General features: G+C 36.5%; 1 protein-coding gene across 11 annotated transcripts in view; it reads left to right on the forward strand.

Annotated features, from left to right (window-relative positions):
• The window catches only part of LOC105493681 (glutamate ionotropic receptor AMPA type subunit 4), a 374,751-nt gene that overhangs the window by 265,114 nt on the left and 93,081 nt on the right, over positions 1 to 16,556 (forward strand). For all 11 annotated transcript variants that reach the window (XR_011611032.1, XM_011761528.3, XM_011761526.3 and 8 more), the window contains one exon: positions 14,261 to 14,314. Coding sequence is in view for 10 of the 11 variants with exons in the window: in XM_011761528.3 (XP_011759830.1) it covers positions 14,261 to 14,314 (54 nt within the window). In the remaining variant the exon portion in view is untranslated. The remainder of the gene's footprint in view (positions 1 to 14,260; positions 14,315 to 16,556) is intronic.

A 16,556-nucleotide genomic window follows, 5' to 3' on the forward strand; every position in this document is an offset into this window, starting at 1 on the left:
AACATATTTGACCTTAAATTTCAGCATATATTAAGCAATATATCCCTAACAATATATCCCTTTGAAACATTCATAACAGTATGTGATATTTGAAGATAACTTATTCCCATCACCACCGTCCCCATCAAGTTTTCTTTATAATTCAAGAATAGATATCTACTCATTGATGATATGTCCAATTAGAGACATCTCAAGAAATTAGATATTTGACTTTCTGGGTAAACAAAATTAACTGTATATACTACTACCTTTGGAATTATTATGTTCAAAAAGTATACCACAAAATGTAAATACCATTGTACTATACTGTGAATAGTTTAATTTTTTGTATATAAATGAATTGTTAATTTTTATTTTTTAATTTACTGAGAATTTTTTGACAGGAATATCTTAGATTTAAAATGGTATGTCATTTTTTTTCTTTTTGAAGTTCTGACATATATATGCAGAACTCGCAGGTTTATTGCATAGGTATACATGTGTCACGGTGGTTTGCTGCACCCATCAACCCATCATCTATATTAGGTATTTCACCGGGTGCTATCCCTCCCCCAGCCCCCTACCCCCCAACAGGCCCCGGTATGTGATGTTCCCCTCCCTGTGTTCTCATTGTTCAACTCTCACTTATGAGGGAGAACATGTAGTGTTTGCTTTTCTGTTCCTGTGTTAGTTTGCTGAGAATGATGGTTTCCAGCTTCATCCATGTCCTGTGTTAGTTTGCTGAGAATGATGGTTTCCAGCTTCATCCATGTCCCTACAAAGGACATGAACTCATCCTTTTATGGCTGCATAATATTCCATGGTATATATGTGCTACATTTTCTTAATCCAGTCTATCATTGATGGGCATTTGGGTTGGTTCCAAGTCTTTTCTATTGTGAATAGTGCTGCAATAAACATATGTGTGCATGTGTATTTACAGTAGAATGATTTATAATCCTGTGGGTATATATCCAGTAATGGGATTGCTAGATCAAATGGTATTTCTGGTTCCAGATCCTTAAGGAATCGCCACACTGTCTTCCACAATGGTTGAACTAATTTACACTCCCACCAACAGGGCAAAAGTGTTTCTGTTTCTCCACATCCTCTCCAGCACCTGTTGTTTGACTTTTTAATGATTGCCATTCTAACTGGTGTGAGAGGGTATCTCATTGTGGTTTTGATTTGCATTTTTCTAATGACCAGTGATGAGGAGCTATTTTTCATATGTTTCTTGGCCACAAAAATGTCTTCTTTTGAGAAGTGTCTGTTCATATCCTTTGCCCACTTTTTGATAGGGTTGTTTGTTTCTTGTAAACTTGTTTAAGTTCCTTATAGATTCTGGATATTAGCCGTTTGTCAGATGGATAGATTGCAAAACTTTTCTCCCGTTATGTAGGTTGCCTATTCACTCTGATGATAGTTTCTTTTGCTGTGCAGAAACTTTTTAGTTTAATTAGATCCCATTTGTCAGTTTTGGCTTTTGTTGCCATTGCTTTTGGTGTTTTAGTTATGAAGTCTTTGCCCATGCCTATGTCCTGAATGGTATTTCCTAGGTTTTCTTCTAGGGTTTTCATGGTTTTAGGTCTTACATTTAAATCTTTAATTCACCTTGAGTTAATTTTTGTACAAGGTGTAAGAAAGGAGTCTAATTTCAGTTTTCTGCATATGGCTAGTCAGTTTTCCCAGCACCATTTACTGAATAGGAGATCCTTTCCCCATTGCTTGTTTCTGTAAGGTTTGTCAAAGATCAGATGGTTGTAGATATATGGTGTTATTTCTGAGGCCTCTGTTCTGTTCCATTTATCTATATATCTGTTTTGGTACCAGTACCATGCTGTTTTATTTACTGTAGCCTTGTAGTATAGTTTGAAATCAGGTAGTGTGATGTCTCCAGCTTTGTTCTATTCGCTTAGGATTATCTTGGCTATACAGCCTCTTTTATGGTTCCACATGAAATTTAAAGTAGTTTTTTCTAACTCTGTGAAGAAAGTCAATGGTAGCTTCATGGAGATAGCATTGAATCTATAAATTACATTGGGCAGTATGGCCATTTTCATGATATTGACTCTCCCTAACCATAAGCATGGAATGTTTTTCTATTTGTTTGTGTCCTCTCTTATTTCCTTGAGCAGTGGTTTGTAGTTCTCCTTGAAGAGGTCCTTCACATCTCTTTTAAGTTGGATTCCTAGGTATTTTATTCTCTTTGTAGCAATTGTGAATGGGTGTTCACTATTGATTTGGCTCTTTGTCTATTATTGGTGTAAAGAAATGCTTGTGATTTTTGCACATTGATTTTGTATCCTGAGACTTTGATGAAGTTGCTTAACAGCTTAAGGAGATTTTGGGTTGAGACAATGGGGTTTTCTAAATATACAACCATGTCATCTGCAAACAGAGACAATTTAACTTCCTATTCCTATTTGAATACACTTTATTTCTTTTTCTTGCCTGACTACCCTGGCCAGAACTTCCAATAATGTGTTGAATAGGAGTGGTGAGAGAGTGCATCCTTGTGTTGTGCCAATTTTCAAAGGGAATGCCTCCAGCTTTTGCCCATTCAGTATGATATTGGTTGTGGGTTTGTCATAAACAGTTCTTATTATTTTGACATACATTTCATCAATACCTAGTTTATTTAGAGTTTTTAGCATGAAGGAGTGTTGAATTTTATCAAAGGGCTTTTCTGCATCTATTAAGATAATCATGTGGTTTTTGCCCTTGGTTCTGTTTATGTGATGGATTGCGTTTATTGATTTGCATATGTTGAACCAGCGTAACATCCCAGGGATGAAGCCGACTTGATCATAGTGGATAAGCTTTTAAATGTGCTGCTGGATTCGGATTGCCAGTATTGTATTGAGGATTTTCGCATTGATATTCATCAGGGATATTGGCCTGAAGTTTTCTTTTTTTGTTGTGTCTCTGCCAGATTTTGGTATCAGAATGATGCTGGACTCGTAAAAAGAGTTAGGAAGGAGTTCTTCTTTTTCTATTGTTTGGAATTGTTTCAGAAGGAATGGTACCAGCTCCTCTTTGTACCTTAGGTAGAATTCATCTGTGAATCTTTTTGTTCCTGGGCTTTTTTTTTGTTGGTAGTCTATTAATTACTGCCTCAATTTCAGAACTTGTTATTGGTCTATTCAAGGATTCTGCTTCTTCTTGGTTTAGTCTTGGGAGGGTGTATGTATCCAGGAATGTATCCATTTCTTCTAGATGTTCTAGTTATTTGCATAGAGGTATTTCTAGTATTCTCTGATGGTAATTTGTATTTCTGTGGGATTAGTGTTGATATCCCCTTTATCATTTTTTACCGTGTCTATTTGATTCTTTTTTCTTTTCTTCTTTATTAGTCTGGCTAGTGGTCTATCTATTTTGTTAATGTTTTCAAAAAACTAGCTCCTGGATTCATTAATTTTTTGAAGGGTTTTTTGTGTCTCTATCTCCTTCAGTTCTGCTCTGATCTTAGTTATTTCTTGTCTTCTGCTACCTTTTGATTTTGTTTGCTGTTGCTTCTCTAGTTCTTTTACTTGTGATGTTAGGGTGTCGATTTTAGATCTTTACCACTTTCTCCTGTGAGCATTTAGTGCTACAAATTTCCCTCTAAACACTGCTTTACCTGTGTCACAGACATTCTAGTACATTGTGTCTTTGTTCTCATTGGTTTCAAAGAACTTGTTTATTTCTGCCTTAATTTCATTATTTACCCAGTAGTCATTCAGGAGCAGGTTGTTCAGTTTCCAAGTAGTTGTGGGGTTTTGAGTGAGTTTCTTAATCCTGAGTTCTAGTTTGAGTTCACTGTGGTCTGAGAGACTGTTTGTTATGATTTTTGTTATTTTGCATTTGCTGAGGAGTGTTTTACTTCCAATTGTGTGGTCAGCTTTAGAATAAGTGTGATGTGGTGCTGAGAAGAATGTATATTCTGTTGATTTGGGGTGGAGAGTTCTGTAGATGTCTATTAGGTCCACTTGGTCCAGAGCTGCATTCAAATCCTGAATATTGTTGTTAATTATCTGTCTCATTGCTCTGTCTAATATTTACAGTGGGGTGTTAAAGTTTCCCACCATTATTGTGTGGGTGTTGAACTTTCTTTGTAGATCTCTAAGAACTTGCTTTATGAATCTGGGTGCTCCTGTATTGGGTGCATATATATTTAGGATAGTTAGCTTTTCTTGTTGCATTGATCCCTTTACCATTATGTAATGCCCTTCTTTGTCTTTTTTGATCTTTGTTGGTTTAAAGTCTGTTTTATCAGAGACTAGGATTGCAACTCCTGCTGTTTTTTGTTTTCCATTTGCTTGGTAAATCTTCCTCCATCTCTTTATTTTGAGCCTACATGTGTCTTTGCATGTGAGATGGGTCTCCTGAGTACAGCACACCAATGGGTCTTGACTCTTTATCCAATTTGCCAGTCTGTGTCTTTTAATTGGGGCATTTATCCCATTTACCTTTAAGGTTAATGTGTTATGTGTGAATTTGATCCTGTCATTATTATGCTAGCTGGTTATTTTGTCCATTAGTTAAAGCAGTTTCTTCATAGTATCGGTGGTGTTTACAATTGAGTATGTTTTTTGCAGTGGCTGGTACCAGTTTTTCCTTTCCATATTTAGTGCTACCTTCAGCAGCTCTTATAAGACAGGCCTGGTGATGACAAAATCTCTCAGCATTTGCTTGTCTGTAAAGGATTTTATTTCTCCTTCACTTATGAAGCTTAGTTTGGCTGGATATGAAATTCTGGGTTAAACATTTTACTCTTTAAGAATGTTGAATATTGGCCCCCACTCTCTTCTGGCTTGCAGGGTTTCTGCAGAGAGATCCACTGTTAGTCTGATAGATTTTCCTTTGTGGGTAACCCAACCTTTCTCTCTGGCTGCCCTTAACATTTTTTCCTTCATTTCAACCTTGGTGAATCTGACAATTACATGTCTTGGGGTTGCTCTTCTCGAGGAGTATTTTTGGTGTTCTCTGTATTTCCTGAATTTGAATGTTGGCCTATCTTGCTAGGTTGAGGGAGTTCTCCTGGATAATATGCTGAAGTTGGTTTTCCAGGTTGGTTCCCCTCTCCTCGTCATTTTCAGGTACACCAATCAAATGTAGGTTTGGTGTTTTCACATAGTCCCATATTTCTTGGAGGCTTTGTTCATTCCTTTTCATTCTTTTTTCTCTAATCTTCTCTTTATGCTTTATTTCATTAAATTGATCTTTAATCTCTGATATCCTTTTTTCTACATGATCAATTCAGCTATTGATATTTGTGTATGCTTCACAAAGTTCTTATGCTGTGTTTTTCAGCTCCATCAGGTCATTTATATTCTTCTCTAAACTGGTTATTCTAGTTAGAAATTCCTCTAACCTTTTTTCAAGGTTCTTAGCTTCCTTGCATTGGGTTAGAACATGCTCCTTTAGCCTGGAGTACTTTGTTATTACCCACCTTCTGATGCTTACTTCTGCCAATTCACCAAACTCATTCTCTGTCCAGTTTTGTTACCTTGCTGGCAAGGAGTTGTGATCCTTTGGAGAAGAAGATCCTTTGAAGAAGAAGCGTGCTGGTTTTTGGAATGTTCAGCCTTTTTGCACTGGTTTTTCCTCATCTTCATGGATTTATCTACCTTTGATCTTTGATGTTGGTGACTTTTTTTGTGTGGATGTCCTTTTTGTTGATATTGATGCTATTCTTTTCTGTGTGTTAGTTTTCCTTCTAACAGTCAGGCCCCTCTTCTGCAGGTCTGCTGCAGTTTGCTGGAGGTCTATTCCAGACCCTGTTTTCCTGGGTACCACCAGCGGAGGCTGCAGAACAGCAAAGATTGCTGCCTGTTCCTTCCACTGGAAGCTTTGTCCCAAAGGGGCACCTGCCAGATGCCAGCTGGGACTCTCCTGTATGAGGTGTCTACTGGCCCCTACTGGGAGGTGTCTCCCAGTCAGGAGGCACGGGGGTCAGGGACCCACATGAGGAGGCAGTCTGTCCCTTAGCAGAGCTCAAGCGCTGTGCAGGGAGATCCACTGCTCTCTTAAGAGCCGGCAGGCAGGAATGTTTAATTCTGCTGAAGCTGCGCCCACATCCGCCCCTTCCCCCAGGTGCTCTGTCACAGGGAGATGGGAGTTTTATCTATATGCCCATGACTGGGGCTGCTGCCTTTCTTTCAGAGATGCCCTGTACAGAAAGGAAGAATCTAGAGAGGCAGTCTGGCTATAGCAGCTTTGCTGAGCTGTGGTGTACTCCGCCCAGTTCAGACTTCCCGGAGGAGGCTTTGTTTACAATGTGAGGTAATGGCAGAGGCCCTTCCCCCTACCAAGCTGAAGTGCCCCAGGTTGACTTCAGACTGCTGTGCTGGCAGTGATAATTTCAAACCAGTGGATCTTAGCTTGCTGGGCTCCGTGAGGGTGGGATCCACTGAGCTAGACAACTTGGCTCCCTGGCTTCAGCCCCATTTCCAGAGGATTGAATGGTTCTGTCTCACTGGCATTCCAGGTGCCACTGGGGTATGAGAAAAACCTCCTACAACTAGCTCAGTGTCTGCCCAAATGGCCGCCCTGCTTTGTGCTTGAAACCCAGGGTCCTGGTGGTGTAGACACCCAAGGGATTCTCTTGGTCTGCAGGTTGCAAAGACTGTGAGAAGAGCGTAGTATCCAAGCCAGAATGCACATTCCTCACGGCACAGTCTCTCACAGCTTCCCTTGTCTAGGGAAGGGAGTTCCCTGACCCCTTGCACTTTCCAGGTGAGGTGACACCCCATCCTGCTTCTGCTCACCTTCCATGGGCTGCACCCACTGTCTAACTAGTCCCAGTGAGATGAGCCAGGTATCTCAGTTGGAAATGCAGAAATCACCTGCCTTCTGTGTTGATCTCTCTGGGAGTGGCACACCGGAGCTGTTCTATTTGGTCATCTTGCCGAGGTCCCCAGTAGTTTAATTTTTAATTGATTGCTTTGAGCTTGTTCTACATAAATAAAATTATCTATTGGACTGAGTTGGATTTGCATTACATTTAGGATATGTACATGAACTGTCATTTTAAATATACATTTGGAAAAGTACAACCTACACAAAACTAAATCCAAGTTATTTAAGCTTTTCTGCTAATTTGCTTTATTATGCATATATGAAGAAATTGTAAACCCAGACTAGGATGCATTAAAGTTTACCTGATAATTCTCCACCTGTGTGTCCCTGTCTTAGCCCCATGCAAAATGGAACTAGATACACTTTGTGTATATACTGTTATTCAAATAAGCAATATGTTCAGACAAGAGGTTATTTGTAAGAAAAATAATTGTGTCTTTGTTTCATTATGAGAAAGCTTGGATTTCTCTTAAACAGGTTTGGTATTCATCAATTATCTAATAGATAGACAATGTTATTCTCACAGGTATATATTTTGTTCATTTTTCTCTTATGAAAGATATATTCATATTGACCAAAAATAAGTCTGAATTCCTGTGGTCTAAAGAAGGGAACACAGTGTAGTGAAAACAGTATGGAAACCATAGTCAAAAGACCCAGCTGGAGTTCCAGCTTCTTCACTTAATGACTATATTTATTTAATGTAATTGTTTATGAAAGGAAGGAATTACCCCTTCCACCTACACCTTATTAGAATTATATTTATATTGTTTCTTACAAATGTCTCTTTAATTTTACAAGGGCTTGCTTCTAATGGTTCTTTTCATGTGCTTCAAATTCATAATACAAATGCCATACAATCATTTACATCTCTTTGCAAATATTTGAAATCACTAAATTAAAATGCTATTAAATCAAAATGGAGCTGTGCTAAGAATAGTTCATAGTTGAGATGATGAGAATCATATTATCCAAGGCTCGTAGATGCAGAATTTCAGAACCACCATTATAGGCAGAGAGAAGGATATAATAATCTACAAGTGCTTTTCAATAGCCACTGGCAGTTCCATGATGGGATAAAGGGGTGGCATGGAATGAACACAGGACCAGGAATCAAACAGCTGAATTTCAGCACTTGCTTTTCACTCTATAGTTGTAGGACCCTATCCAAACCATATCTCTTGTAGGGCACTCAATTTGCTAACCAATAAAATTGGGGAGAAGTGCATATAAAGTGATCTAAAATCTGTGACCTGAAAGGATGGAAAAGGTCATTTTTTTTTAACATTTGGAATAAAGTCAGAAAAAGAAATAATAAAAAACCAGTACTAAGAATAGATATTCACAAGTGAAGACACTTTGAAGGTGAAAATTTTGTTAGAAATAGAAATAATTTACTAAATAAAGACACCAAATCATTACTATTAGCCTATGTGAGAGAGTAAACTTTTTTCAACAATTTAGATGTCTAAATAGAGGTATCGTATCTTATGCAACCTGAGTTTTTAATTATACCTAGAGAGTATTTAAATATGATATAAATATATTATGCTACGGAGATGAAAAGCTTGGGATAGTTATCCAACTAAAGTATTTTTTTACATTATCAATTCTACTACTACATTGGTTCAGTTTTCACTTGGAGACTGTCATAGTTGATTTTCCCCAGAAGCTGACCTAAAAACAAAGATTGTGTGCAAACTGTTTGTTTGGGAGGTAAAGAACAGGCTGGTAGGGGAGTAGAGAAATGCAGTCAATGAAAGACGCATTTGTCAAGCAGATCAACATCTGAGTGACAGGGGGTTAATCCCATTTGGAATTAGTATAAACTAATTGTTGGAGGAGGCTAGTGTAGAACACTTAGGAATCATGTCACTTGTGGGGCAAGGGAGTTGGATTACTTATGCGCCAACTCCTGTCAGTAATTGTATGTGGGCTGCTGGGAAGGAGGGCATTAATGCTCTGGCACTTCTAAACTCTTCCCTCTCCAAGGGCAATGTCAGCTCTGTAAACCATAGAAAACCTTGAGGCAAGGAAATTCAGGTGCTGGCAGTTGGAAGGTGAGCAAGTATGCATTGAGATGACAAAGGAACAGATAGGGCAAGACATTGATAGTATCTATCACGGTGACTGACCATAGAGACATCGGACTGTATGGCTTTACAGGACTCTGTCACCCAAAGGACCACCCTATCCCAACATCTTTCACTGAAAATCAGTCAGACTTTGCTAGGAACTTCAGAGACAGAGAGATCACTACTTTGAGAGGCAGCCATTCTCTTTATGGGAAACTCTTCTTTCTCTCTCCTTCCTCCAAAAAAGAGTTCTTCCTCATTAGAAACTTGATAAAATTTCTGACATCTCTAAATATAGAAGAAAATAAACACACACACACACACACAAACACACACACACACACACGCCCCTGCATACACATACACACACAGACCCACACACAAATGTGTATGTGCATTGGGATATCATTTCCTTTAAAATATCTGATAAGAATTTACACTACCTAGCCTCCTCCTAAATCTCATCCTACACTAAACGGCCTTAGTATTTTGGGGTCTGAAGTACTTTATTTTTCCTACCCCATTTTACATCACAGCACTGAAACTGAAGTCCTACTGTTATCTTACAAGGTTGTAGTTTAAGTCTGTTGTTTGTGTGCAAAAGCCCCTTGCCTTATATTTTTCTTTTGATAGAACTGAAGTGATACTAAAGCTTTTGTTTTTATCTGCAATAAAATATTTTAAAGCATTTTGAAAGTCAACATTTGGGGAACATTTCGGAGTCTGGAATTTCTGTAGAAAAAGAGGACTAGTGAAAGTGACAGCCCTCATGACAATAAGTTTACAACATTTATCAGTATCATGGCCCTAACACCTCTGAATATGTTGTGCCATTTTCTCCATGTCACTGAATTCTCTGGAGCATGAAAACAACTGAGAGAGAAATTTCCAGTTGACTTATAAGATCAAATTAAGAGAAAAACCAATTATTTCTATTCTAGTGTGTCATTGTATGTCTTTACTTGGAAGACCATGTTCAATAGAATGATCACAGCCTGGTAGTAATAGTTAGAAATAATATACAGCAACTTTTATAGAAAGACCCCTGAGTACCTTATAAACCATTGATATGTAAAGGATCAAAGTAAAATCTGATTGTGGATTCAAGGCCAAACTATCATTAATTTGCAAGTCTCATATTGACCTTAATATATTAGTGTTTTTAACATTTGTACCCTGATTAACTTCTTTATTCATTCCTTGAGTCAATATTTATAGATACTATAATGAATAGACACTAGTCTATTCATTCTTAAAAGTCTGCCTTGTTCTCTTAAGCAAGTGATATCACTTCTTGAAACCACTGCATTCCCCTTATTCTGCTCTGTATTTTAGCCATTTCTGTGAGTCTCATCCCCTTATGAGATAATAAACCCCCTTGTAACAGCAGCACTGACAGACTTATCTTTATAATCATTAAATCTCTTAGCCTTAATCCTATAGGTAGGAAGCACTCCATTGACATTTGTTGAACTAAAGTGAACTGAAAAGTGAAGTCAATATGGAAAAGTGTCCTGATTCATTTTCTCCAATTTCCATCAAAGACTAAGGATTTGGAAGTTGCATTCTTGAAGATTGGTATGCCATAATTTGTTAATAAAACAGTTAAAAATTACAGTGATTGTACCTGGCATTCACCTTATTAATATGCATAGGCCTGATTGCCTGATTATAGAACTTAATTATTTGACCAGCACCATGGATATTCCTAAACAACTCTCTGCTTCTTAAAAAACAAAAACAAAACAAAAACAAAAACCTGCACACAGGGGAAAAAAAGTAATGACAAGAATCAAGTAGTGACTTCTCTTATACACATTATTTTGGTAAGGATAATCATCGTTGAGAGTGTATGATTGATCCTTTCTAACCTATTCTACAAAACTCTAAACAGACTCTTGATCATTATTTTTAGTCTAGTTGCACCCTCTGTTTCTTTTAAAAATATAAAATATGCAGATTCTCTGCCCCTACAGTTTTCTGTCTTTAGGAAAGACCATAATTAATTTTGCAACCAAGTACTCACCCTGGGCATTGTTTTCGCATGACAGCTAAGCCAACCACACTTGTGTGAAGACAGTGCCATTTTATATTCCTATCTTTCAACTCAAACTGTTTCTTTTCCCTATTTACATATTTTTAAAAGAGCAATTACATAGGAGATACATGGTTTAGTCTGCACCCACAGTCAACTCATTCAAATTTATTCTTTACAGAAGATATTCTTCACTTTTGTTGAGAGGATGAAAGCCATGTGAAATCACAAATGACACTTTCAGTTTTACACAATCATTTAAAAATAAGCAACACCCTATTTACAGGATACCACTCAATGGATTGTAAATCGAATTTTTTCACAAAGAAACTAAGGCAGTGAGAACTTCACAGCGTTTGTGCAGTACATTTGTTTTTTTCTCAGCCAGGATCTGGCTCAGCAGAGATACTGATGCCCCTAGCATCACCAGCCAGGTAAATAAATCTCCAGATCACTACTCCCCAAGCTCTTAGTTTCCAGAATGTTGATGCATATGGAGCTCTGCAAGACCTTTCATGCCAGGAATTTTGTCCCTGTCAGTTCCTTGTGGTATTATAAGTCCTCACCCTTTGAAAATTCGTTGTATAAGCTTTAGTTTATTATAGTTTTTTGCTAAACAATCTTGAATGGACAATGAGTTCTCTATGGAGACACCCAGTGCAGAATTTTTACTGGTTCCGCATCTTTTTAACATTTACAAGAATTTGCACTTAAAATGGATTTTTAAAATAAAACTGACACATTTTTGACTGTAGTCACAAAGAAATCACAAGCTGAGAGTGTTAAGAAATAAGAGGCAGGGTGGGGACAGGGGCTTAGAGAGAGTGCAAAAAGGCTTAAATAGCCACACCAGAAAAACATATAGTGAATCAGCAAGAGATAAATAATGGATTGCTGAGTGGCAACAACCCCTGCTGAAGCCAAATAGCAGGAATCTGTAGTAGACTCCATAATAGAATATGCCATTTCCTGGCTGAGTACCATCAAGCATCCTCCTGATAATTATCTTTTGCACAAGCTAGACTGGAGATTCCCAGAGAATAAGATGGCTCCATCCTGCTCCACCTATGTTAAATTACTCAAGTCTAGATTGCCCAATATGACACCTAATTCAGCTATTTCACAAACCGAGCTTTCTCCACAATCTCATCTATTTGCTGCTTGTCCTCATCTTCATGGAAAGATTCTCAAGGAAAGTTCTATTTTAGATAAATTGTGGACTAGGTAAATCTGGCAATATAAAACATGGAGAAAGGTTATATAAAATATTATAAATGTGTAGCTGAACTTCCAAGAAAGTAAAGAAAATCTTCAGCGCCCAAAAATGACAGGCAGCTGTGATGAAGGAAATTGCCAGATTGGGTAGGCTAATTGGGCATTTAATGCTTTCCCAAGAACAGAAGCTTTGTGTTCAGTCACGTCAATACATAAAGCCAGACCATTGAAGGCCAACAGCCCAATAAAAGGGTATAGTTGAAAAAATTCTGTCACCTGTACAGAGTCAACTAAGTGTTTTCTGCCTTGGCCTAGGCTTAGTGTAGTGAGGAAAGTATCTTCCTTCAGAATTTGTCATTACAGCCTTGTTCTTGAGACAGATTGTATTTTGAATTTATACCACACACTGTGGTCTGGGAATCTAGAAGCTGAGAACTTATCATAAAACTGGCCCCAGGCCAGTGATACCAATGTTGCAGTATCTATTAGAAGCAAACAGAAAACATCTTTGGAGGGTGATTTTAAGAGAGATTGGCAGTGAATTTCCCAGGATGGTTAAATGGCAATCAACCCTCATAGTCAGGAAGTACAACAAATCCTAAACAATATGAACAGAAATTAAAAAGTAAAAATCTAAGCAACTTGTACTGAAACTGGAGAATATTTAAAACAGAAAGAAAGTCTTGAATGTAATCAAAACAAAAACATAAGATGAGAAGAAATTTTATTTCACCATTAGCCATGTATACAAAACTCTTTTCCAGCACAATTCATATGTTCTGATTTTATTTATTTTATTTTATTTTTATTTTGTGTGGGCACATAGTAGTATATGTATTTATGGGGTCCATGAGATGTTTTGATACAGGCATGCAATGAGTAATAATCACATTATGGAAAATGAGGTAACCATCCCCTCAAGCATTTATCCTTTGTGTTATAAACAATCCAATTACACCCTTTTAGTTACTTTTAAAATGTATAATTATTATTGACTATAGTCACCCTGTTGTGCTATAAAATAGTATGTCTTATTCATTCTTTCCAGCTATTTTTTTCTGTGTCCATTAACCATTCGCACCTCCCTCCCACCCCCACTACCCTTCCCAGCCTCTGATAACCATTTTTCTACTCTCTATGTCCATCACATATTCTGATTTTAAAAGGGTTTTCCTATATTTTGTACAAAAGTCACTCAATTACACCGAATTGCTTGTATGGGATATTAAAATGCTTAAAATAATTTAATTTTTGTCTTTGACAATGAACATACATGAAAATTGTGGCTTTCACTGTTATCATTGACGACACCAGTGAAGTTACAAAACTGCTCATTAGTAACTGAAATTAGATTTTCTCTTGTTGAAGGAATTTTCAGTTTTTCAGAGAATGAGAGTTGTAATCTCTAATGCAAAAATAAAACTGAACTATTAAAAGATCTCTAGTATTTTTAAAAGATGTTTGAGTTTCTAATTTCCTAAACATTTCTGAAAACATTCTCAGAAAAAAAAAAAAATCCAACAGAGAGAAAACCTTTTTGATATTTTTTTTTTTCTTTTTGTAATTATAAGAAAACACTACTGTATTTATATACAGGTGAGAATTCACTGAATATTTTCTGGCATCAGAGATGTCTATAAATAGATTGTGCCTTAGAAAAACCTTGCTTGCTACTCAACCTACTCAGAGATGATTATTCTTACCCTATGAAGACACCGAGCAGCCTATCTTCTGTTTTTATAAATTATCAATAAGTGAAGTACATCTAAATACTTCGGATGAAAATCATGTTAAGTTTCTACGTTGATGCATTCTCATGAGAAACATATGTAAATGTTGGTTCATAGCATTGTCATTCTTTTTAAGGAGATTATAACATTTCCTGAACGAGGTTGATAGAATGTGATTTAAATAAAAGTGGTACTTTTCACCACTTATTTTGAATATGGCTTATCAATTCTTCTAACTAGAATACGTGACTTTTATTTTTTAAAAACCTATCATTTTCCCATGATGATTCTACATGGAATTATGCTAAAATAGTTAATATTTTTTAAATAATACTTCAGTGAGTTAAAATTCATTTTTCTCTTATTTTCTTATATCTTCACAGATTGTAAGTGTTGGAAAGCATGTTAAAGGCTACCATTATATCATTGCAAACTTGGTAAGAACTTCTTATTTTCTACTTTTCGTAAGAATTGCTCAAGCACACAAGATTATTTTAACTGTGCCTTAAAATAATGCTTCAATAAACAGACTACATTACTTACTAAGCTTTTAATAACACATGTGATATTTTATTATAATGATTATTAAATTTCATAAGTAGAATTCAATATAATTTTATGCAGATTAGCTTGGTATCTGCTAAAGAGACCTTTAAAAGAAATAATAATGGTTATTTTGCTACGATACCACTTGTCAAATTAAATAATTTTCTCTGTCTAAATGATAAATGCTACTTTATAGATAAAGATAGCCAATATTTGGATATTACAAGAATGATCTAAACTAACAGCTATGTTCTCTAATTTTAAGAATAACTGTATATAATGGCTATATAAGCAAATCTTTCAAATGAGAGTAATGCAAATTTTTAAAAATTATGTCAACTTTTCACATGTCATATACAAATGGCTAACAAGCAAGGCACATCCATTTTTATGAAATTCTTAAAGGCCTGAGAGAAATCCTTTTAGATATCTTGGCAAGGCTCATTGAATACGTCTTGTTAACCATGCAGTGTAGGAGGTAGATTGTACATGGAGCGGTCCATCCTCTCTTGCTTTATTATAAAGGACAATTTGCCCTAAGGGCCTGATTCCCAAAGTGATTTACACTGGAGAAGTTAAGGATGTTTTCTCCTCTTTCCATTTTTATGACACTTTTTTTTTTTTTTTTTGAGACGGAGTCTTGCTCTGTCGCCCAGGCTGGAGTGCAGTGGCGCAATCTCAGCCCACTGCAAGCTGCGCCTCCCAGGTTCAAGCCATTCTCCTGCCTCAGCCTCCCAGAGTAGCTGGGACTACAGACACCTGCCACCACGCCCGGCTAATTTTTTGTATTTTTAGTAGAGACGGGGTTTCACCATGTTAGCCAGGATGGTCTCGATCTCCTGACCTCGTGATACTCCCGCCTCAGCCTCCCAAAGTCCTGGGATTACAGGCATGAGCCACTGCGTCCAGCCCTTTTTATTTTTTATGACTATCTTGCGCTTAAACAGGAAAGAAACTGAAGGATGCAAAAGAGATTCAGATCTACCCATTCTTTCCATATGGCAAGTGGACTGTCCCACTTTGAGACAGGAGTTTTCAGTCTTTAGTGAACTGGGTTTGGTTGTGGATCTGAGATATTAAAATACAGCAATATATGGTGAACCATTATTATATTGTGCTTCTTAGATAAAGTATAATCTTGCGACTTAATGGATTATCATGAAAATACTGAGAAATTTTGACTTATCTTTTTCATTGCTTTTAGTAGGCCGTTTTAGTAGAGTGTTTCACTATTTTTTATAAAAATATAAAATTTAAGACAAATGTATTCTGATATTAATTACTATAAGAGAAAAAACTTAGGATTATGAGATATCTGTAAGTACAGTAAATTGTACAATGAGACTCTAATGACTTTTATAGCAAATAGGAGGTTTTGTCATCTATTCTTACAAACAATAGAATTGAGGGGAAAAAAATCAATATGTAGACTATCATTCCAGAAATGAGTTGTTGACATGGGCAGTTAAAATAAATAAATCAGTACAAGATGGAATGAATTAATATTTGTAACACTCCAAAGGATATCATAAACAGCCCTGGGAGATGGCAGTGTATTTAAGTTATCTAGAGTTCCAGTACATGAAGTAGAAAACCATTTTTGTTTGCAGTAGGGACTAGAACCATCACTTTCAACTTTCACTAAAAATCAGCAAGTTTTATTATATGTGGTTGATATCTTTGTAATACATGATCAGATCAGTGACTGCCATGGACATACATTATAATATAGTGTATTAATATGGATTAGATTGACTTATTCATTTGTCCCTAAAGGACTCTTACTTATAACACTAGAGTAGTTTTTATTTTATTGAGCCAATCAACAACTATTTTTGAGAGCTATGTGCATAAGATTCTCAAATGTGAAGTTAATCCAGAATCAAAATGAAAGATGACATCAACATCATACTTAAGGTTGAAAGACTGAATGATTTTCCCCTAAAATCAGGAACAAGATAAGAGTGTCCCCTCTCACCACTTCCATTGAACACTGTATTGAAGGTTCTATTACAGATATTTAGGTAAAATAAATAAATAAAAGGCATCCAGATTGAAAAGAAAGAAGATTATATGTATATAAAAATACTAAGGAATCAAAATATATTTGTAGAACTAATAAGTTCCGCAGGG

Source organism: Macaca nemestrina, chromosome 12 (genome assembly GCF_043159975.1).
Source record: "Macaca nemestrina isolate mMacNem1 chromosome 12, mMacNem.hap1, whole genome shotgun sequence".
NCBI lineage: Eukaryota > Metazoa > Chordata > Mammalia > Primates > Cercopithecidae > Macaca > Macaca nemestrina.